This window comes from Lissotriton vulgaris, chromosome 1_1 (genome assembly GCF_964263255.1).
Source record: "Lissotriton vulgaris chromosome 1_1, aLisVul1.2, whole genome shotgun sequence".
In the NCBI taxonomy this organism is placed as follows: domain Eukaryota; kingdom Metazoa; phylum Chordata; class Amphibia; order Caudata; family Salamandridae; genus Lissotriton; species Lissotriton vulgaris.
Window position 1 is genome coordinate 683,862,718 of NC_141685.1, and position 24,901 is coordinate 683,887,618.

General features: G+C 43.6%; 1 protein-coding gene across 1 annotated transcript in view; it reads right to left on the bottom strand.

The window, feature by feature from the left end:
* The window catches only part of SNX7 (sorting nexin 7), a 189,851-nt gene that overhangs the window by 83,321 nt on the left and 81,629 nt on the right, over positions 1-24,901 (bottom strand). The window contains exon 7 of the mRNA XM_086954685.1: positions 15,605-15,691. Within this exon, the coding sequence (XP_086810811.1) occupies positions 15,605-15,691 (87 nt within the window). The remainder of the gene's footprint in view (positions 1-15,604; positions 15,692-24,901) is intronic.

Genomic DNA, 24,901 nt, shown 5'->3' on the forward strand with positions numbered 1-24,901 from the left:
GCGCACTTCCAAGGGGAAGGGACAGTGCAGGAGGAAATGGAGGCATTACGCAGGTCGAGGGTGGTAGAAAGGATGTTGCCAATGGCTGACAGCAGGGCACGTGGGGGTGCCGGGGCAAAGGGGGGAGCTAGATTTCACCCGGTGCAGAATGGATTCCAATATGGTGGGATTGAGAGGGGGGAGGGTTTCCAGGGTGGATGAAGGTCGAGGTCCTGCACTTGAAAAGTTGGCAATGGTTGTGTCGAGCTGGGTGGGGGAAAAAAGAGGTGTATATTGTTTGCATTTTCTGGAGAAAGAAATCTGCCAGATTGTTGCAGCGGGTTTTGGCGTCGATAGGATGTGGTGGTTTCAGGGGAAGTTTGAGGAAAGTTTTTGCGATTCAATAGATTTCTTTGGGCAAGAAAGCAGCTGCCTTCATTTTTTCTTCAAAGAAGGTTGATTGAGAGGCTTTAATTTCGTCTTTAAAGGTTTGTATTGCCTCCCTATGTGCAGTTTTGCTGATAGGGGAATAATCAAGTTGCCATTTCCTCTCTAGCTTTTTACAATATTGTTTACTTTCCCGTAATTTGGGGGAGTTTGAGGGGAAGTTGTGGCAGCTCTGTAAGTAGAGAGAACCCAATATACTCTTTCTAGTTTTATACATTGTCACCTACAATGGAATACCTCCTTTTCCAACATAAAGGCACCTACTGCTAAGATGTCTGCGTGCTATTGCGTTTCATAGTATATTTTAGGAATATCACAAAGAATGTTAACAGGCATTGGCATAGTCAAAAGGTCTCACTTATACAGCAATGCAGCTGATGTGCACCAAGGCTAAAAGTTAGGGAAAGAAAGTGCTAGGACTGCATAGACTGACACAGATCAATAACAGGCGCCTGAAGAGGTAAAGATCAGAGACTGCAGCAGTAATCAGAGTGGGGAAACTGCAGTGATAAGGATCAGAGACTGCAAAGGCAAACCGTGATTTGTGACAGCGGATATAAAGGACTATATATGGGCTGTTGAGACAGGAAGTAGAGACAAATATTAGAGCCATACTAAAAAGACAGAGGACAGCAGGGAATGAGACAGATCAAAGTCAGGTGGCTGTAGGCACAAAAATCAGAGGTGGCAGACTGCAGACGAAGAAAGAGATAGGCCACAGCAGACACAATTATCAGAAAGAGAGAAGACAGCAGACATTTGACAGGTTTGACCTGGATATGAAATGACATATCAGAGACAGACTCAGATTTGTGGCGAGATACAGCAAGTATAATAAAGAGACACAAAAAAATGCAGAGACACAGAAAGAGGGAGCGATCAAAGGTGGGACTCTGCAGATGTGAGAGACACAGATCAGATTGCTATGATCTGTTAATCTGCCTTACATTCTCTAACTTGTTGCATGGTTATGTCACAAGATATGAAACCAGAAGGTTAAGGATGTCATGGGTGGAATGTGGGGGAGTTGGTCGGTTGGGAGCTGGATGGTGGACCGTTCAGATTTGTGCTGCTCCAGAGGGTTTGATGGCTTGTACCTGATATCTCAACATTAAAGATCCTGTCGACATCCACTTGTGTCCTGAATTTATTACTGGTGATTAGCTATTCCATCAAACCTGTTAATTTCAAACCGACAGGAGAAGAGTGGCAACCTACCTCAATCTGAATTTTATTTCCTGCGATCTGGTCTATTCGCACTCCGAGAGCTGAGATGAATCAAGCGTACCACAGCCAGTGTCTGGGAGTCCTGCAGTCTGGAATCCTGAGCTCATCTAGGAATTCTTACGGTCAGATCTGAGTGGAGAGACATTGGAGCCTGCAAAGTTTCCTCCTCCATCTCCTATCTCACATGATGACATCAGCTTCATATTAAAGGCGGAATGTGCTGTGTGCAGCTGTGTAAATGTGCACATTGGTGGCCGTTATCTGACCTTATTTTCATCATCGTGAGGCGGCAGAGTTGGTGTTCCAGTTTTGCAAGAGGAAGTGTGCAGATGCCCAGTCACGCACGTTGTCGCCATCTTGGGTGCTCATTTTACCTATTTGGAAGCAGAGAAGTTGGTGTTGTAGCATTCTCTCCAGGGAGCCCGTGACTACGCAGTTATATAGGTCAGTGACCATTTTGGGTTGCCTCAAGTTTGGCAAGGTATTAGTTGAGTTGGTATTCTAGTGATCATCTGTTCTGGCGCTCTGCTGTGTGGTCTTTATTTATTTGTTTCTTTGTTCACTTATTATCCAGTGTTCAAAGGAGTGGTGCAAACGGTTCCCAGGTCGCGCTGGAGTGATCCGGCATTTACTCCTTCTTAATCTTCAAGGTACAGTGGGAGCATTTGTTGCTTACATGGTGATAGGCACACCCTCTCACTTGTTCTGGCTCAGTGGATGCATATAGTGCCTCGCTTGTAATATATGGTGACTGGCAAACCTGTTCAAGTTTTGGATGACTTATTTTCCATTTTTGGGGGGGGCTGCCAGATTGTCTTCTCCTGCATTCTTGTTTAAATTGTTATTTCCTTCCTTGCGCTCTCTCTTTAGTGACTCTCGGACTTTACTTCAACAATTTCCTGGGTCTTGTCATGGCCACTACTTCTGAACCTCCTCATTCCCTTTCTGATAAATCTGATCCTCTACTGCTGTGGAAATTGATTTTTGACTCCTACCTCATTGCCTCTGGTGGTGAGAAATTCTCTGTTGCGTGGAAGCAGGCAATTCTACTACACAACTTAGGCTTTGAAGGTAGAAAGATCTATGAAAGTCTGGACAATATTGAGATTATGGAGAGGGGAAGGTGAACCCGACAATATTTTTGAAATGTCTGTCATGATGCTAGAGAAATATTTGTGTGAATGTTGTGTTGAAAAGGTGCACATTTTTTACCAGACTGCAGGGTAATTTAGTTGGATGGCTGAGAGCAGCCCAATGCCATAGTGGGCATGTGCGTCTGCCAGCTCCCTGTCGTCCTGGCACCCACCTACAGGGGAAGTTACTGTGGGTGGCCCTTGTGCACTCCCCCACCAGGAAAGGCAGCAAAACCACTTATGCTGCCACTTCGACCCCGCAGTGACAACTAATGACATCAGTGAACACCACATATCAATGTCATTAGAAGTTGCTGGGGATGTGCTGGAAACCAGGTGGAGTAAGACGGACAGCGTGGGTGGAAGAGATGTGTGGGATAGACATGAACACACATGCACTCCCATGGGGTGCTAAGAGGAAAAAAGTGGTACCCTGATGTCAAGCTGTGGAAGGAAACAAATCCTCTAAATAAAAATTATTGTAAAGAAGCAATGGTCCACGAGAGAGAGAATCATAAGAGGAGGAAGGAATACTATTTCAGAAGAAACAAATATATTATGGTTTAAATCTTTGACTATTTTGAAAGGACAACAATAACAATAGCCGCCACCTACATCCACCAGCCGATGGGGATCAAATGTATTCACTGATACGAAGATAATAGAAAAACTAAGAAATAGGAGAGAGGTGGGGAGGGGGATAAGCCGACTTTCTTCGGGGTGGGAACTGTGGGTCAAGCGGGCACTGTGTGAGCGTTGGGGGGTCTGCACTGAATGCTCTCATTATTCCATCGGGGTAGGGGCCTTAGTAAGCTGAAGAACCCAGAGGTATCTCTGGCATTTAAGTCTGAATTTGGTGGATAAAAATTCTATAGTGGTACCCCATGTTTTGTCAAACTTAGGGAGAGAACGTGTGAGGCCAGCTATGATCTTTTCCATCCCCAATGTCTCCCATAGTTCATACAGCTAATCCAATCGGGATGGTACCTCCTCATACCTCCACCTAGCCAACAGCGCCTGTTTGGCAGCCCCCAGTGCTAGGGTGATCGCTCTACCTCAGCAGGATCTAAGCGGGTACATCAAGGTGTTGGGGGAGTCCTAGCAGTATGAAGGAGGGGAATTTGGGTAAATCCGTGTGGTAAATGTCGTCTATATCTTGGAGGATTACATCCCAGTAACCCTGTATCTTTGGGCAAGACCATAGGATATGCATAATGGTGCCCGGATGACCACACTGACGCCAGCACAGCACATTCACTCCCAGTTTCCTCACCAGTGTATACTACCATTAATGTGCTATTGTTCAAAACATTTATACGCCGGTGGTGCTGCAAGAGGAGGCTCTGGCTCTATATATAATGTCATGCCATTCTTTGGGGGAAAACTCATACTCCAGTTCCACTTCCCACCTACGCTGCGCAGGAGACTTACTATGCTGCTTAGGTGCATTTAGGAAAGTGTAAATGTCTGACAGTAGACATCTATAGGAGTTCCTTGTGATATACCACAGCTCAAACTTGGTGAGGGGTGACCCGCATGGGGGCACACTTTTGACTGGGTCACCCAGTGGCGGAGAGCAAGATATTGCCAGTACACCTTCTGGGGGATCCCGAATCCTGTGACAAGACTAGCAAACTCCATCACTCCCTTCTTCTCATCAAAGAGGTCTCCTATACGTTTGCAGTTGGCTCTTGCCAATGCAGGTAACCATTACCCACACTTGACGTGGGTGGGGGTGAGGTGGGGAGTCTGGGTTTTTCTATAAAAGGGGTCAGGGGAGACATAGGGGTTTAAAGGCCATATGACTCCTGTACCCTTTCCCACACTCCCAGAGTAGTTCTCAGGACTGGGGATAAATATACCCCACTGAGTCGGTTCCTCTGTGGAAGCAATGGCACTTTTTAGATGTGTATTCTCGCTATTGAGCAGTCGATGAAGCACCAATGCTTTTCCGACTCCAGCTTGCACCACTCACGCATGTATCAAAGTTGTGCTGCCTGGAAGTAGTGCTCCAGATGTGGGACACCAACCCCCCATCTTCCTGCTTCAGATAGGTCAGATGTCGGGCCATTCTCGACTTCTTCCCTCCCCAAAGAAAGTTTTGGATGAGGCGTTTTTTTGCTGTGCTAACATCTTGGGTGGCGGTTGTTGCGGTAGTGTTTGCATCACATAGGATGCTCGGAAGAATGGTCATATTAATGGCTGCCAATCTTCCCAGCCAAGACATGATGTGCCTCCTTCAGTTCTAAAGTTCTCCCCTGACTTCCATCAAGAGCATGGAATGGTTCACGTGGGCTATGTTATCGAGTGTGGTGTACATCTGCAAGCCTAGGTACCGGACGCCGTCGGATGCCCATGCAAACGGGAACTGTGCCGACAAAACCTGCTGCTCGGTCTTAGGGAGGGTCAAGCTAAGGGCCTGTGTTTTGTGGACAATAACTTTCAAGCCTGAAGCCCGAAGCTCGACTGAAGCTTTCGAGTTCCTCCAATAAGGGGGACAGCGAAGTCCTCGGCTGGGTTAAAAACAATACCACATCGTCCACGTGAAGCAAAATTGTATGCTCTCCATCGCCCTTTCTGATCCCGGATATAGCCGGGTTTTGGCGTATCCTCTCCGCAAATGACTCCATATATAGGGCGAAGAGCAGGGGTGATAAAGGAGAACCTGTCTGGTCCCTCCTCTAATACAAAACGGTTGCAAGGACACCCCATTCACCCTAATCCGCACCTGCAGGTCCCTGATTATGCAGTCCACCCATCTCAACAATCAGTCCCCAGCTCCGAATCTGTGCAAGACCTGTTTCAAATATGGCCAGTGGACCATGTTGAATGCCTTCTTGGCGTCTATTGAGAAAATCACTGTGGGTCGCTGAGCACTTTCGGTTTTATCCAGCAAGTGGCACATCAGTCTCGTCCCCTCGCTGCAGCTGTTGGGCAGAATGTTGGAAAAAAAAGGACACAAATTTGGCGTGGATACCTTATGTGGACACAATATTATGGGGGTATAAGCACGTATTACCCCAAATAGCAAAAAAAAATAACTTGGCACCAGGGGGAGGGGGAGGACGCCTAGCAGTGAAGGGGTTAAGATTTTTCTTTCTTCAGGACAACAGATTTTGCAAGCCCGCCGCTTGATGCACAATCTAACACTGTACCTCTGCAAGTGTGCAGCCTTTGGAGCGACAATGGCCCCAGAAAGGAAGCTGCACTTGCTCCATGCACCACAGACTGGACAAACTCAATAGGAGAAATTGAAAGCAGGTAGTGCGGACTGATGTGAGGCACGGAAATGAGAGTGCTGTGGAAGTCAACCAATGGTAAGTAATGGTAGGTAATGTAGTAAAACATCAAACAAGCAAAGTGTATGTGACATTAAAAATCACCACAAAGAATTTCTTGCCTTCAGCTCTGAAGCATTTTTGACGGTGTAAGCAAAAGCATAATTTGTCCAATTATGTCTAAAAAAACCCATTTAGGAGCCTTTACCACAGTTCTGATCATCGTGACACATTTATACACTAATCTTTCTTTATATATTTTCAGTGATCAAATTCAACCTCATCCACTTTCCAAAAACGATTCTAATAATGTTCCATATTTTCAGCAATATAAAAGCTCCAGTCATTTTTGGCTATGAATAACTTGTGCGTAGGATTCTTGTTTCCATGGAAGAGAGGAGTACCGCCCACGCATAATAGAAGGAACTATATAACTGTCAGCATGGGCAACCCCCTCAACAGCAAATGCACAATGGACTATTTCATTTTCAAAAGTAACTCTGCAAAAGGCACATTCTGAACAAAGCAAAATCAAGCACAATAAAAAAAAAACATTTCACTGGTTTAAAAAAAACTCACACACAAAAAATGTACTAAGGAAATACCCTAAATAAAATGCGTTTCCAATCTCGAACATATTTGAATGTCCAGACATTCATAAATACTGTGTATTTTAATAATCAGAGAACAAGAAGCTGGAGAAAGAGTAAGGCATTAGAAACGGAAGGAACAGAGCAGAGACAAGGATAAGGTACATTTTGGTATTTTTATTTAGTACTTTCCTACAGCCCCCTCACTACAAATTTTTCATTTTTATTGGGATTCACCAACTTGTAATCTTGAGCGCCAACATTAGGATTCTACTAGTACCCAGTCCGTATGCTCTGACCACTAAACACGTCGAAATCAGCATAAAACCTAATTGCCACTTTTAACTTTCCTTTAAGGGCATAGCAGTATATAACACGGAAATACATCCCTAGCATGGAAAGTTAAACGCTGCTTCTGGACTGCATCATTTATTTTGCGATCCACTATAGTGGCAGGGAAAAAAAGTTTCAGACCTACCCTGTGTGGTCTGACAGCAGCAGCGTCAACCCTGCAGACCTGTCAATATCGCCCTTTTGACAGGTAGGACAATCTGATTTTGAATATGAAATAAGTCACCCCTTAGCAGACCTTGCTCTCCACACAGTAGGTTGCATAATATTTCCACATGGAACACGTGTGACATTAGAAATGGCATTTTCCCCCTGTGTTTAGGCCAGATTACATTATAACTGGTCGGACTGTGGATGTAATGTAATGGTAAATTTAGAGATTCACTAAATATACGGGAAACTTAACTTTCATGGCACCCAACACCTCCGAAAAACGATTAAGCCCCATTCTGCACTAGGAATTAAAAATATTTCCAAAAGAAATCTCCAAAGCTCCCGTGGAACCATCCTGCTTTGAGTATCTGCCTTCGTTTCCATGGGCGGCAGTGCTATAATTTCAGTGGGGTTCACCCTGGAAGGCCTTTTTTCTCAAAGTGACAAAGGACTTTACTGCATTGGGACTTAGACATGTTTTCAAAATGTTTGGCTTCCAGACTGGCACTCCGACCAATCCTCTTGTACTCATCCAGGCTTCTATAAAGGTCAGCCTCAAATCCTGCATAGGTCCCACTCTAGTGCTTTTATAAACAAACATTGGTGCTTTGTGCTTTTTCAAGCTAATTTCCATTAAAACTTTAAAACTGATATTTTAGGATCCTGCCTATTGAGTGTGTGTCATTTTGGTCTTATTTTACTCATAGAATGATGCTCTTTATTTTAAAATTGGCTGTCAAATCGTGCTATTTTTCATGTGACTTTCTCTACTGTGCATGCACTTTACTCACTCCCTTCGATATAAGCATGACTGCATGGTGCCACTTTATCAGGGATTGAGAACAGGTTTATTTGATTTCATTTATGTGACAGCTGGCAGGTAGTGGCCTATCCTTTGAGGTAAACACTTGTCCTGCCCAAAAATGTCCACTCACCTACAATATTCATAAGATGAGTCCATTCCGTCTTTATGTTTTCTTGTAGTCATAATGTGGTAGGAGCTTCCTGCTCTGTTGCGTAGAGGAACAGCAAGCACCAGGTGCATTTCTGTGCAAAAACTGTTCTCCAATGGTGTGTTTTCTCAATTAGGGGTGAGTGATGTTCCTGTGCAAATGCAGGATAAGATGCATGCAGGGGGAGAAGTGCCGGATGAGTGGTGTGCCTTTATGAGTGCAGGGTGAGTAGTATATATTGTGAGTGCAGAGTGAGCAGTGAGTGCAAAGGGAGTGGTGTGCCTCTGTGAGTGCAGGGGGTGGTGTGAGTATTTGTGTTATTAGGTTACAGCGAGAGTTGTGCCTTTCTGGTTGTATAGTCAGCAATTTGCCTGGAAGAATAGCAAGAGAGTAGTGTGTCTTAGTAGTGTGTCAGGCAAGGATGTGGCTTTCTGATTCCAGGCTGAGTGGCATGTATTTTAAGTGCAGGGAGAAAAGTGTGTAAATAAAGATGATCAGTGGGCCTGAGTCACTGCAGTGTGAGTAACGAGCTGGATTGAAGGATTTCAGTTTATAATGTGAGTGAAGGATGAGTGGAGTGTCTGCATGACTGAAGGATAATTTAGTGTCTATTTGAGTTCCGGATTAGCAATGTGCCTGTATGAGAGCAGGATGAGTGGTGTGCCTGTGTGAGAGTAGAATGATCAGTGTACCTATGTGAACACAGGATGAGCAATGTGCCGACATGAGTGCAGGATGAGTGGTGTGCCTGTATAGGTGCAGAATGAACAGTATTCCTATGTGAGTGCAGGGCCTAGCATACTAACTATTGTAATTGCCAATGCACTTATTTTATCTCCCACTTATATTTCTTTAGGGCTTTCTTGCTTTTATTTGTCATAGTACATACAATTATTCCATGCACACTTGGTTTGCTTGAACTTAAATTTAACTTAGTTTTCTTTTAAAATACAGAGTTTGTCTAGACTGGGCTTGTCATATTTGTCATTTAACACGGAGTTTTGCTTTCTGATTCTGGGACGTTCAAGTCACTGGGGCAGGAGGACACCGGCTTTATGTTTAGGTATCTAATGCATCTGTGTTGCCAAAGGCAACCGAGCAGAAGACATTCAAAATAAATGTAGGTGTTTTATTCCTCCCGAGAAGGGCACCTTGGCTAAAGGCCATTTTTTTATTCATTCCAGAGTTTGTATCCGAAGTCCTAAAGGTAGCAGAAGCGAACAGCACAGAAAAACAAAAAAATAAAAACTAAGCCAGCAGACAATCACTAGGTCACACATCAGATGATGCCAGAAAATGATCATTTAATAATTCGTTAAAATACAATAAAGGCAGTGCACTTCTTATCAGAAGGGATAGTTCATTATACAGTTTAGAAGTAAGATGGATAAGACAACAAAAGCACAATGCTGCACAATGTGACTAGGAAATAGTTAAATGAAATAATGAAGCAGAATGAAGAAATTTAGATGGGGTTCATAGGAAGCCAAGGAAAATATAGAGGGAAAAGCCAAAGAGTAATATTTATATATATATATATGTAATATTATATGTCGCCAGTAGGTATATATAGTTAGGATGTTTTTTAATAGGGATTTCTGAAAATTCTATGTTGAATAACTTTGGGGATGATGGACGGAATTGGCTGAAATTTTCAGGAAAATGGCACATTTTGTTTCTGAGCGTCCCCTGAAAGTTTGGGGGGGGTTTCGTCAAGCGGGGGCCGAGAAAAAAGGGGGGTCCCAAAACGTGTTTTTAACACTGAGTTTTCCATAGGGCGGTTGGACTCACTTTTAGCCCGAACGGCTGAATGGATTTCCACCAAACTTGGAAAAATTGTAGGGACTGGTACCCCGATGTGCCTTTGCTATGTCTCAAGATATATGCTCCAGTGGTTTTTCCGAAAATTAACCTTGAAAAATATATATTGGGCACCATTGGGCTATATATAGGTTAGAGCCCAAATGTAGCCCAATGTAGCCCAATGTAGCCCAAAGATGGCCACCAGAGACAAAAAAAACAAATGTAGCCCAAATATCAGCCAGATGTAGCCCAACTATAGCCCAATGACAGAATGTCCCAGAGTGTTATAAAGAACAACTAGAACGCTAACAGTCTTACTTATGACAAAAGTATGGCACATCTGAAGTCATCTTGATTGGAAAAAAGTGGTAACACTTAATACATTTAATTTGAAAAGGAACAAAATGAGGGGTTTAATTTTGCCATAGAAATGATATATATATATATATATATATATATATATATATATATCACTGAAAAAACCATAGGTTATAGATCATATATAGTTAGGAATTAGCATTTACAAAACCTTGAAAATTCACTGAAAAAACCATAGGTTATAGACCATATATAGTTAGGAATTAGCATTTACAAAACCTTATTTTACTCACACGAAACCATTGAAATTCGCATATATAGTTAGTTGCACTAACTATATATCGCGCACCCGCAATCCACTGCTGATCATGTCACATATTACATCATTCATGACATGGTCAGTGACATCACTGATGACATCACTGATGACATCTCAAATGACATCACTGATGACATCACTGATGACAACATCCAGTGACTGTATGTTTCTGTAAAGTTAAAATATGTCTTACATATTGAAGAATAAGTGGATGTATTAGTGTCTGGATGAAGGATTTAGTAGGTGCATGACTGACTGTATGAGTGAGTGATTAAATGTGTCTCACTGAGTGCATGGGTTAGTGACTAAACTGTCTTAATTTGTGCATCATTATGTCTGTTGTTCTGTAAACTGCTGCATGTGTTGATCAGTAGCTATATGAGTAACTATATGGGTTATTGATTGGTTGCCCAAGTATTTGTATGGGAGACGGAGTGTGTGTGTGGGTGGCTGGGAGGTGTATGACTCTGTGCATAGATGTGTGAGCAGTTGATTCACTAGATGTATGGGTTCAAAAGTGCATGTGGAAACAGTTGTATGGGTGGTTGACTGTGTGCATGAGTGTATTGGTGAGTGAATGGATATCTCAGTGCTACATGTCAAAGTAAGTACATATGTAAAACACAGTACATGTGCGAGTTGACATATATAAATAACTGTGCATAAGAGCCAGTGAATGTGTGAGTGGCTGTATGGATCATTGTGAACTTGTATCAGGGATTGTATAAGAGAGTAAATATGTGTTAGTATATGTTTGAATAAGTAAGGTGTGTATAACTGTATAGTTGAGGAAATGGAGGTGTGATTGATTCTTTGCAGACTGATTAGGTGTGTGAGTAACTCCATGGATGAGTGACAGTCTGTGAGTGTCTGTTTACACTGAGTGTATCTAAGGTTATATTAGAGCCTGAAGAGGTTCATCGTATTATCACATGAATGATGTCATCAGTGATGTGATCAGTAATGTCAAATGAGATATCATCAGTGATGTCATTTGAGATGTCATTTGAGATGTCATCAGTGATGTCATCAGTGATGTCATTTGAGATGTCATCAGTGATGTCACTGACCATGTCATGAATAAAGTAATATGTGACATGACCAGCAGTGGATTGCGGGTGCGCGATATATAGTTAGTGCAACTAACTATATATGCGAATTTCAATGGTTTTGTGTGAGTAAAAAAAGGTTTTGTAAATGCTAATTCCTAACTATATATGGTCTATAACCTATGGTTTTTTCAGTGAATATATATATATATATATATATATATATATATATATATATATATATATATATATATAGGGGCTCTGGTTTTCAGTTAAAACCGATAATAACTGACAAAACACCACTGAAGGGAATATATTATTTTCAGTAGAAACTGGAAAACAGTGTATTTTGCTGCACTTTCACTTCTTTTGTGCACTCTATTGGCAAAGCAGTACAAGTGCAGCTCCCACCTCTAAGCACTTTTCAGTTATCAAGACTCAAGCTATGATCTACTCTGGCCATTGTAAGACACGTAAAATGTCCTTGTGACTGTACACAAGTTTAATAGACTCCCAGGACCAGACCTACTTTCACTGCATGTCATATGCTTTTGCTTACTGTTCAATGCGTGTTGCTGTGTAGTGGCCAGCAGGTTCACAGCTAAACTCTGAGAAGGGTCTCAGCCCAGTGTAAGCCATACCAACATAATACCATCCTCCTTCAATGAGAAAGGTATCATGTTTTGCTGTCTGAAAGCTCAGGTATCAGGATTGTATTAACAACGATCACTGTGAATGCAACATTAAAAAAAAGTTTAGTGGTGCCCCCGCCCTTTCTAGCAGCACGATGAGGAGCAAAATCAAATCCTACAAAAATACCCCACTGAGCATTACGGGGTGCTTCCCATCAGTAACATATGAAATGAGCAGCCACTCAGAAGTTTTTGTTTGCTGGGTTTCCTTTTCCCACGAGGGTAGGATGGCCCTGTTTGTTTTTTGGTTTATAGTAGAACTTTATTTTTATTTTTTATTTTATTTTGGGCCGGTGGGGTTCTCTCTGGGGACACGCTCACAAGGCTTAAGCGTTTAGAATATACCTATCCTACACCCCTATATTGTTTTAATTTTTTTTTCAGGACAAGGGGACCAAGTCCTAAAATTGCTGCGAAACATCTTCGTTGATGTGAGGCAGCCAATCATATGTTATCTTTTGATCTGCCAGTGCTTGGTACTTTTGCGTTTCTAGATATCTACAACATTTCAACCCTAATTTCTCAACAACTACTGAATAGATTACACACAATCAGGAAAAGCAAGCTTTCTGGGTAAAGATCTAGCATTCTGCAAAATGTCATGCAATTCTGTTCAGCCATTTTGACTATAGCCGTGTCTAAAGTTCCTATGCAAAACTGTATGGGGAAAATGCATATTGTGAACATATGTCAAATGCTGCCAAAGTTATCAACAAACAAAATAATCTATTTCCTATATCGATCCCAAAAGTTCACCAGTCATAGTTTACTGAACTAACTATAACATGCATTGCTTATGGCTCCACATATTACATCACTCAGGGCACGTTAAATGACCTGCATCACTGATAACACAATATTCATTTACACCATATAGTTACTGTGTGTACACACTTTGAATCTATAAAATGGAAACAGTGTAAGCCTTGGAGATAACTAATTGTTCATGTTAAAAGTGATATGATGCATCACTTACAAGTCACTAAAATCTGGAGTGGAATTAGTGCTCTGTTTTAAACCAGGCAATAGCTGAGAGCACCTGAAGTGCATTGCGGAGTTATGACGGACAACATATTGTGGCTTCTAGCCAAATCCTGTTCCAAAGAATCTGTGAGAAAGGCTACAGCAGCTGTTGACAACAGATTATCTGCCAGTGGATATCTGGCAACGTGCCCATGTTTAATAGTTGAAAATGTTGCAATACAGGGGTTAACCCAAATTCTATATAACAAGGATTTTTATAAGGTGTGGATGTTTATTTCCAGAACTATGCTGTTCAAAATATAATAATAATGTTGTCTTTTCATTGACAGGAAATAGACTATGTTTTTAGAACTCTTTTTGATTTCTACTTGAAAGGAAACTATTTATTAACCCCTTCGCTGCTGATGACAAGCTCAGCTCGTCATCAGTAAGCATGGGCGGATTTTGCGGATCCACGATCCGCGGATTTTGCGGATTTGCGGATCGTGGATCCGCAAAATCCGCGGATTTTGCGGATTTGCGGATCCGCGGATTTGGGGCGGGGCTTCCATGCGAGTGCACATGCCTCTTGTGTGCATAAAAGGCCAGAGAAAGATCAGTTCAGCAGATGAAGAGAAAGAAGCCCCTGCCGGTCACAAGAACAGCACGGGTATTGTGCTCGTGAAAGTCAAGGATGCAAAGGCCTCTATACAGCATCACAGCTGATTTTCCACGGTAGAGTTGGGAAGAAGGCACACCTGTCCAGCCTCGACGACGCTCACAATTGTTTTTGGGCTAATGAATGAGTCACTGAATTTGAGCATCAACTAGTTCGAGCGACCATGTGTGTGTTACTATGCAATCGCCCCGAAGGGCGCAGGGGTCCCTTGAGTGAGCTGTCCATCATAGTGGGTGAATGGCAGGAAGACGGTGCAAACCGCGAGTGTGTGGGCGGGGCCAAACATGCAGGGCTTCCATGCGAGTTCACATGCCTCTTGTGTGCATAAAAGGTCAGAGAAAGATCAGTTCAGCAGATGAAGAGAAAGAAGCCCCTGGTCACAAGAACAGCACGGGTATTGCGCTCGTGAAAGTCAAGGATGCAAAAGCCTCTATCCAGCATCACAGCTGATTTTCCACGGTACATTTGGGAAAAGATTAAAGAAAGCACACCAGCCTGGCCTGTTGTAACTATTTTACGATGGCGCCGGCAAGCTGCCAGCGCCATCCTAAAATAGTTACTAAATTAGCTTCAACAGGAAGCTCTAATAGATAAAATCGAGCACCTGCTTTATTTTATCTATTAGAGCTTCCTGTTGAAGCTAACTTAGTAACTATTTTAGGATTGCGCTGGTAGCTTGCCGGCGCCATCGTAAAATAGTTACAACAGGCCAGGCTTAAACTTTTGCCCCCGGATCCGCCGCTCGCGGATTTGCGAATTCTCGGTAAATTCGCGGATCGCGAATTTACCGAAAATTCGCAAAATCCGCGAGCGGAACGGATTTTAAGCTCATGCTTAGTCATCAGCCACGGTGGTCGTGTGCGGATGACGAGCTAAGCTCGTCATGTAACGCGGTATTTTTAAAAATGCCGCACAGCGGAAAAATAACCGCCGCAGCGATGCAATTAAATGTCATATCCCTGAGTGGCCAAGATAATGTGTTTTGCAGTTCAAAGGAGCAAAACTCTGGTTCTTGTGGTGTATTGTAAGTGGTTTCTAAATTTCTATGTTTTCGTTTAACATATAAATGCCCAATTCAGATCTGACTGTATGAGTCGATGGCGAACCTGAAACACTGGCGCTTTCCGGAACAAAAAATAGCAATAATTGGAGGAGTCCAAGGGGGAAGACACTAGTGAATGTGATGCATCAGGCATTGTGTAAAATAAAATAGCACTATAACATGTGACAATATTTCAAAATTAATGAATTCATACTCTGTCAACTCTATTACAGCTGGGTGCATGCCATATGTTTAGAAGGGCAGAATCAGTGGAAGATTTTGAGGATATCCATTTAAGATAAAATCACATGCAATTATTCGGAATGAAACTCGTTTACAGAGCTGGTGGTTATCCTGAAAAATTGGCTTGGTTCTGGCCATGCTGGTAGCATATTTTAGAAGCACATCATAAAGCATATTTGTTTGTGCTAAATTAACTGATTAATGATGCCTAATATCACTAATTTACTGACCTTAAACCCACTTCCACGATTAACTAATATAATTCCTTAATTACAACAGAATACCATGAGGTGTAGAGTTGAAGCAAATCTTTGCACCGTGGAGAACTAGCTGCATGCTGAGACCAAAAAATCATAAAGGTAGTCAGCTAGGTTAAAATACTTACTCTCTCAGTATCAGCCTTTTTGTTCGCCATCGCATAAACTTTACCATCAAGCTCAGCTTGTATTTGATCTCTTCGTTTCATAACACCCTGAAAGCCAAAGAAGTTTAAATACACTTTCAAAATGTAGAATATCTTTATCCAGCATTGCAGCTTCTTATTCAATTCTAAGTTTACAAAGAACTCAACAAGTTAAGAATCAGGATAACAGTTTATTTGCTACTCTGATAAACCTGGACAAGTTCGCATGTAAGCCATCTAGGATCTCTAAAGTTACTAAACCACAACTGTTAAAGTGCTAAAAATGTTTAAAAAAAGAAAACATAATTACAGTTAAGTCATTAGGAAGAAATGCATGGAGGGCATTTAAATAAACTCTGCAGAGGTAGAGGAACGGTAACCTTGGTCACCACTATGTATACGTACCTTGCAAAATGCATCATGTGGGCTGAAACGATAAGAACATGCAGACTCGTGTAATAACAAGCATTTACAATGCAATGGTTTCGCCTTTGGAAAAGTTAGAGCTATTGGCATTGTAAATGACAATTTTTTTTATTTATGTGTTGGTTTTGTCATTTACATAGCCATTAGCTTAATCTCTCGTGAGACCTATTGTACCCTACGGACGAGCTCAGCAGACAGCAATTACTACCACACACACACACACCCAGAGCCACACAACACACCCAGAGCCAGCCACACACACACACACCCAGAGCCACACACACACACCCAGAGCCAGCCACACACACACACAGAGCCAGCCACACACACACACACAGAGCCAGCCACACACGCACACCCAGAGCCACACACACACACCCAGAGCCACACACACACACAGAGCCACACACACACTCAGGAGAGCAAGCACAGCGAGGGGGCAGGGAAGCACAGCGAGGGGGCAGGGGAGCACAGTGAGGGGGCAGGGAAGCCCAGCCAGGGGGCAGGGAAGCAAGCACAGCCAGGGGGCAGGGAAGCAAGCACAGCCAGGGGGCAGGGAAGCAATTACAGCCAGGGGAAGGGGAACCAGGGGGCGGGGGAGCAAGCACAGCCAGGGGGCAGGGAAGCAAGCATAGCCAGTATATTGTAAGTCCTTCGACGTTCTGAATAAGAAGTTGCCTTTTGGCCTCATTCCAATATATTGTAACAAAACTCTTGCATAATCCTTAAAATGTGCGTTAAGAGGTTCTCTTATCTCCTACATAAATGCATCTTCAATATTCCAGCCCTGAGGGATGTAGAAGGTGCTTTTCAGACAGAAGGGAGGAGCTACAATAATGTAGCTAAAATCATTGTTTTTATTAATTCCTTCTGGCCCCAAGCTTGAAAAATCGACAAAGAAAATATTGTCTGTAACAATGCTTAGACTGATTTAAAACGCTTCCCACATTGGAATGTGTGCTGTGCAGTGCAGCAGACATGCGAAGTTTGAAAAGTTTGGAGGAATAAAAACATTTTGACTATATTGCGCCTTCCTCAAAGCAGCATATTTCTGGTTGTAAGCCCTGTTTACCAATGTTATTAGACATGGCTTTGGAGACAACCCTCACACCCCCGCCCCTCACTCCCTCTCCTCCCCCAAAGCTTGGGTCCAGTTGCATGCCTGATGAGGAGCACATAGTCACACGAACCCTTTCCTCAACTGTGTGGTATTTAACTGGTCCACTTTCAGAACAGATCCGACTTCCATGCAACATTTAAACAAGATAAAGTAGACCTCACATGCACTGCTACATGTTCTGAAAGCAATGGAGTTCACATGCTAACCAATCAAAATATGGAGAGACCGAAATGCTTGTTAAGTTACAAGTATTGGGAGAAAAGCAATGAAAGGAAATGAAAGGGGCTGAGCCAAAACCCATTCGCTGTATTACATTGTTCACTACAGGCAATCAACAACAAGCAGATAAAGATGTATGTAGGCAAGGCCTAAAAACCACAGGAGCATGGAAAACTACACTCCAACGAGTCATCATGTTCTGAATCCACAGAGGGGTCCTTTGCTTCGTTTGCCGTCATTTTCCATACACATGAGAACAAATAAAACAAAGTAGGTGAAAAGAACACGAGCACAAGTGTGCACACATGTTTACCCCCCAAACAACAATGCGTATTTATGAAGTACATCAGTATAATCCCTTAACTAGTCTAGTTATCGGGGCATCCACTTTTCATGTATAATTAGAGAAATTAGCCGTGCTTAAAAACTTTCACCAGTTGGGTCTGAGTACAACCCCGTTTCCACCTTCGATTACCACGAAAAGGTAAGAAAAAACGGTCACCAATTAATGTAATTCATTGAAAATATAGCATTTATAGGACGAGGTATTTTGCCTTCCTCCTGCAACCATGAGAATGCCTGTAACATTACACCAGTTAACAGCAGTTTAGAAAATTGTTTATAAATATTGTGCAAAATATCATTACAATCATATGTAAATAAGGTGGTAACAAATATCTTATTTTATAATTCGACACTCCTGTAAAATGGATGCCACTTGAATGGGTTGGCATAGTTCTTCAGAAACAAAAAGGCAGAAACTTGTGCTTAAGATTTAAGCCTCTAGTCCATGAAGGCATTTCCTCTCATATTTTTGAGACATCCTTGATAAAATACTGGTTATTTCTCATTTCAAATAACCAGGCTTTTTAAAAATACGAAAACACTTTTTTACAACATCATTATTTTTGCCAAATCTGAACTAAATTTTCAGACTTTTCAGAATTTTCAGTTTTTCCTATGTTCTAAAGATTTGTTAACAAAACTCCTGGCGAGTGCCAAGACCACAATTTTGATGCTGGGAGGAGGTGACCAGGTTGGGATTTTAGAGTGATTCTTTAAACTATTGGTAGCAGTTCCACTGTATTGATCAGCATCTCAGTCTGAAGCTTCACTATGTTGCAGAGATTTACCCAAGTAAGGTCAGCCACATGTCCTCTAGGAGATCTCCATAAGCGAAGGGGCTTACCAGAAGATTGATCCACGCGGAGATCACATCTTTCAACCCTCTCTTCTGGTTGGAGATTACAATGTATCTGTGAGGGTTCCAAGGAGCCCAACAGATTGAGGTGGCGAGCATCTGTAAATGTAAGACAGGATACCTAATTGGATTCGTAAAAGCAGTAGGAGTGAAGGTACTAGGAGCAGCCACAGGGCTCATATTTAAGGACCCGCAGCATAATCTGTGCGAGGAATGACAATACAGAGCTTCAGAGGTGACTGACTTCAGAAGTCAGAAGTAAAGTTAAAAGAAGCAAGAAGGACTTCTGTGGCAACAAGTGTCTTGCTTCCGCTCAGCAACAGAATAAAATAACCGTGACAAGGCTACCCTCAACCATCTTCAACCCCCCACACCCTACACCTCAAAAGACTACAACCACCCACAGTCTGAGAGTCAAATCCTAGGTACTGTAAACTTGGTGCAATGATATTCGTTTTACCGACACTTGAAGGATGTGCCCCTTGTCTCTAGTTGGTGGAGGGAGAGGAGAGAGGCTTTGAATATACTCTGCTTGGCGTCCAGGTGTCTGGGTCTTACACCACAGTGCCTAGAAGACCGGACCCCAGACCACAGACGCAGCCGGGGCGCAGATCAGCAGTTGCAAATGTATGTATGTATCCAGGCCTTCGCCCTGCTTCGGCTCATAGCACCTAGATGCGAATGTTTTCAAAGTGCCTGTGCATTGCAAAGAAACAACTTCTGGGCACCTCATTGGCTGCCTATTAACAGGGTTTAAAGGGACTCTAGCGTGGAGCATGGGCGCGAGGCAACTGTATCGATAATTATCGATCGAGGCACACACAGTGTTAAATGGACTCACATGTCCTCCGAGAGGGCGTGTCGGACTGGTCAGCCGGAGTCTGACAGAAGAAGCCACAATATTTTTTATTTGAAATCGCGCGCTGAACCCCGTAGGTATCAAGGCACGAAGAACATGCATGGGTATTTACTACAGGGGTCATGGGCACGCCTGCGCTCCCACGGCTGGAACAATGGCCCCCTTTTCGTGCATCGCCTCGGGGGACAGAGCCCCCACCCCCACATTAACCGTGAATGTTCCAGCGCCCCCTACACAAACACAGCCCCCCGTGGGAACCTGCCCTCCAGCCCAACATACCCGGACAATGAAACACAAATACAGACAGAGCCCCCGCTGAGGTCTGCCCCCCCTTAACCCCGTCATGACGTCACCGTTCACCCCTCCAGCCTGCACAAACACCACCCCAGGGTACACTCGCAGAGGCCCCAAGCCAGTCATACAAGATGTGTACACAGTGTCCCGAGGGGTGGCGGATCGGCCCCACCCCCTCCAGATTAAACAGAGGTCGTTCACACCACACCTGGCCAGGTGAACCAAGTGGTGCCTGGAAACGAAAGCGCTACAGAAAACACCAGAAGAAACACATTTGACTGCTCAGCATGTATACGTGTTTCATGGCACAGATTCAAGTCACACTGCGCAGATTAGCGTCACACTGCAGAGACTAAAGTCACACTGCGCTGATTCGCGTCATGTGCTGATTCATGTCACACTGCGCTGAATCGAGCCACTCTGTGCATATTCAAGTCACACTGCAGAGATTGAAGCTACACTGCAAAGAATCAACTCACACTGCAGAGACGAACAGCAGCCCACGAGGGCAGTTTCCAATGCCGCATCGGATAATGGTAAATGAACACACAGTCCGCAATGCATGGCAGCCTTACAGCACATTCAAAAGCTGCACCAACAGTGAGGGGACGCGCTCCACTCTGGAATAGGGCGCGCTCCACCCCGGAGAGGCATAGAAAGTTAAAATAGAGACACATGACACAGGTATAGCACGCAACTTACTAGTTGGATCCAGCCGCAATTTCATTCAGATGCCTGAATGACGGGACGGGCTCACGGACAGCAGGAGGGGGGGCGTGTTAACGGGCACACGGACAGCGGGGGCGGGTTAACGGGCACACGGACAGCGGGAGGGGAGGCAGGTTAATGGGCACACGGACAGCGGGAGGGGGGGCGGGAACGGGATAGAAATATGCTGCTTACCTGCTGGTTCAGGGCGCGCTCCACCCCGGAGAGGCACAGAAAGTTAAAATAGAGACACATGGCACAGGTATTACACGCAACTCACTAGTTTGATCCAGCCGCAATTTCATTCAGATGCCTGAATGACGGGACGGGCTCACGGACAGCGGGAGGGGGGGCATGTTAATGGGCACACGGACAGCGGGAGGGGGGGCGGGTTAACGGGCACACGGACAGCGGGAGGGGGGAGCGGGAACGGGATAGAAATATGCTGCTTACCTGCTGGCTCTTGGAAAGTGAAATCGCGCAGCCCACCCCTGCAAGGCACACGTTGGAAATGCAACCAACGTGCCGATACAAAAAAAAAAATAACATCCGCCCACCGCCGCGATGACGATCAGAAAAGGGTGGAGAGGGAAGAAATCGCGGGAACGCCCACGAATCTGGTCCGGCCATGATGGACAGATCTCTGTTCCAATGGCTAGAATCCATTTATGGAGCTAGCCAATGGAACAGAGGGGCGGATTCCCAACCAACATATTATTCTCATTAGGTTTTCGCCTGCGCCGAAAAGCTGCGCAGAGAGCGCAGCTTTCGACGAGGCGAAACCTAAAAACTAAGCTCCATGTACAGACAATGGAGTCATACGAAGCAGCACAAAGTTATCCACGCGAGACAGCAGAGAATGTGCAAAATATTTGAATAAGTAATCAAACCCACCATTTCTAAAATAGGAGCATCTCATCAAAAAACCATGTATAGAACAGTGGATTCAAACATTTAAAAGATTTACTGTCACAATATAATAAGCTGAAAACATTAAGAGGCTAATAGAGCAGCAGAAATATCTGCAAGGCAAACCAAAGTAATATAAGGGAGATGCAATGTGATGTGAAGATAGTGGTCAGTGTCTACGGGACATTTAGTATTGTGTTAGGATCCTACCGAGAAATGGATCTGTGGAAGATGCTCACTGTAGAGAGATTACTATTCTAGTCCAGTAAACTATGGTCCCGGCCAGGAAGTCTGGAAACATGGCTGGAAACATGGCCAGGGGCGACAGGAACCCCTCGCTTTACCAGCTTGGGCAGGCGCTGGGTACAATTGGGAAGTATGTGTAGCACAAAACCTTTAAAACGATATGCATAGAAACAACTGCACAAGAGTGACTAAAGCAAAGGTTGAAAGGGAAGGAGGGAGCGATGGAGAAAAGGATGAATGGATAGGGAGACAGATGGGTGGTTTGATGGAGAGAAGTGAAAAGGAATAGAGGAGGACGGAGAGACTGATGGGGAAAGAAGGATGGGCGGAGTTAGGTATCGATACATGGCAAAGAATAATGGATGTATTATGAGAAAAAAGTAAAGTCAGAGAGAAAGGGTGGATAGATGACAAGAAGGCAGGATGAATGAAGAAAACCAAATGAAGATGGCATAATTCATTAAGAATGAAAGTGTAAAAGGTACCATTTGCAGCATGGATTTCAGAATTCCTGAGGAAGCAATCGAAAAGTGCTGGGCTAGCTTGCCTCACTGAGTGCCACTAGGGATATAGTTCAAAGTGGGGAATATTTTATTTTTCTGGCCACTCGATTGACTGTACCCCACATTTGCAAAGAGACCACTCATGCTGTTAGTATCCGAAATTCAGAGTATTTATTCTCTGTACTCATGGATGATGTGCAGACAGAGATTGGGGATACTCCAGCCTGCAGCAGATGCAGAAAGTTTGAGATCTGAGGATAAATGTGCTCATTTGATTGTAACTTTATTGCAAGTGTATGCCATAGTTTTGAAAGGATTATGAGACAAAACAAATAAATGCTTCTGGAATTCCTTCAGACATCCAGTATCGTTGCAAGCTATGTTTTTTATTGGGCGATTCCCCTCTTTGAATGCACACTTTGCACAACAAGTTTGTGCCATGGCCAGGCGAGTGGGGCTCGGGTCCGTACAGTAGGATGTGTGCTGATGTAGAAATCAAGGTAGACATCTTTCTTCGCCCAAACAGCAGGGGTTGAAACTGTTGCAACACTAAGCCCCATGTACTAATTGTATTTATCATTTTGGACTAGTCTACATACGACGAGACATCGTGAGGAAACTCTCTTGAGATTCTCAACCTCATGTGAGAAAAATATGTGAAAAATGGAGGAAAAAATATTTTTACAACGGAGCGCATCAAGCCGTTTATTGCAGAGGGGGCCCACTGAAAAAAAAATACAATTTCGAATTTTGAAACCTACTAGAAATCAAAGAGGACCACCTCCTAAATGTGCCAAGCTTATAATGTGTTATTCCTAGGGCAAAAAGCAAGATTAGTGCCGCAGTGGAACTGCTTCTATAGCGAGTAGGCTAAGGGAGAGGAGGAGTGCAGAAGCATGATTTGTACTAAAATGGTATTAAGGCCTTAAAGAGTTTGTAGAGCTAAGCCTATTGAACATATTTATGGGTCCTATTGCACTAAAATGAGTGCAGTCACGATTTGCCTGTGACTGCACTTTATGCACTGTGGCAACACCAGGACCTCTCATATAGAGATAATTATATTCTTGATCCTTTTCCTCACCTTTTGGCTGTAACATGGAAATGCACCATCGGGTCTTCGGTGCAGGGAAGTCCAGATCAACAGAACCACGGGTTTAATAATGTGCTTCTTCCTCTTGTTGCACTATCGCCTTTGATCAGAAAGACTCAATTCTTCATGTGCTGAGTTCTATGATTAGGATATTGACCTATGTGCCCTTAGATTGGGAAGCTCCAAAAACGGTGTCTAGGGAAACATCAACTGAAGAACCTACCTAACTGTATAACTTTCAAGACAGTGTTCAGAGCAGACCTATTGAAAGTGGTATTTGGCTCTAGGTTCTCCAATGGTCAGGCCTGATCACCCATGACTGTGGGCAGATTAAGTTCGAATTTATAACCCTGTCACGTCATATATTTGGTAAGCATCTTGGATTACTAGGAAAGTGGATTATAATTTGGGATAAACGAAGAAGCGCATAGACAGTGGAAAAAGTCACAAGAACCAAAGTAAAATCACGTAACCAATTTTAAAATGAAGAGAAAAAGGTTAGCAGTAAATTAAGACCAAAACAAAAATTAATTCAATGAACAGAAAATAGCACTAAACAGTGAAAGCGCCAATGGTAGTCTAGGGAACCAGTAAACAGTGTAATTCGAGGTCCACCATGATGGAGACAGAGTTGAAAACAACTAACGAATTGATCCCAGTGAATGTCTGAAAGTCAAAAAGTTCAGAAATATTTCTAGATCCCACTATAGAAAGGTCACTAATTGAAAAGACAAATCCTACTCAAGTGGGCTGCTGATGACATTTTAACCGCAGCGCTGAAATGAAGGCCAGATACATGAAGCAGGTTGTTCCGCTGGAGCTCTGTAAATTTGGATATTTCCAGCTGAAAGGTTTTAAACTCCCAACGCAGAATGGAAGTCAGCTTTTTTATTTCCGAATGTGCTGTGAGGCTTGAATAGGACAAAGCTGAAATCAATTCGGACCCACTAAAACTGCCAGGTGGATACCTTTTCCCTCAAATATTCCTGAAGCTGTGGAAGAAAAGTTTTTCAAAGATCACAGAGGTCCTTCAGGTGCCGAAAACAACCACAGGTGTACACTTCTAAAGACTTCCGGAGAGGGACGGCACTTAGAGATGCTGAGGATGTCAGGCAGAGGCCTACAGCAAAGTCCACTGACGGTGTTGCGGCTACTAGTCAAATTGGTACTTCAGAAAAAAGGCCTCTTTCAGTTTATTGTGAACCTTTAGCCACTCAGGAGGTAAACCAACTGACCACTGGAGATCCGCTTCTTTATCCTGGGTACAAGGGGAAGCAGGTCCAGTCCTTCAGGATTTCTCTCAGGTCACAGACATCAGGGTTAAGTACTCTTCTGTTCTTCCGCCGGTCCAGTATTTTATCTTAGGTGGAGTTGTGGGGTGCTTCATTTATGCCTGGCACCAGCTGGTGGGTGGGGGCAACTCCTGGTCATTCCCTAACTACTGGGGTAAATGATCCCCGGGTCAACACTATCCACTTTTCAGAAGTTTCTGTACGTCCTGGTGCAAAAATCCCACTGTGCCCCTCACTTTCAAACTTCACGATGGGGAGACCCTTCTCCCCATGTGCAGAGCATGTGTGCCCATCCATAGATGTGGCTAGAGTAATGAACAGCGCCCTCCTTCGTGGTAACTCAAAAATGGTTCTAGGGTTAGCTCTCCCCCGCTGGTTTTGGTGCCAACCCGAATATGGGCAAAATGCT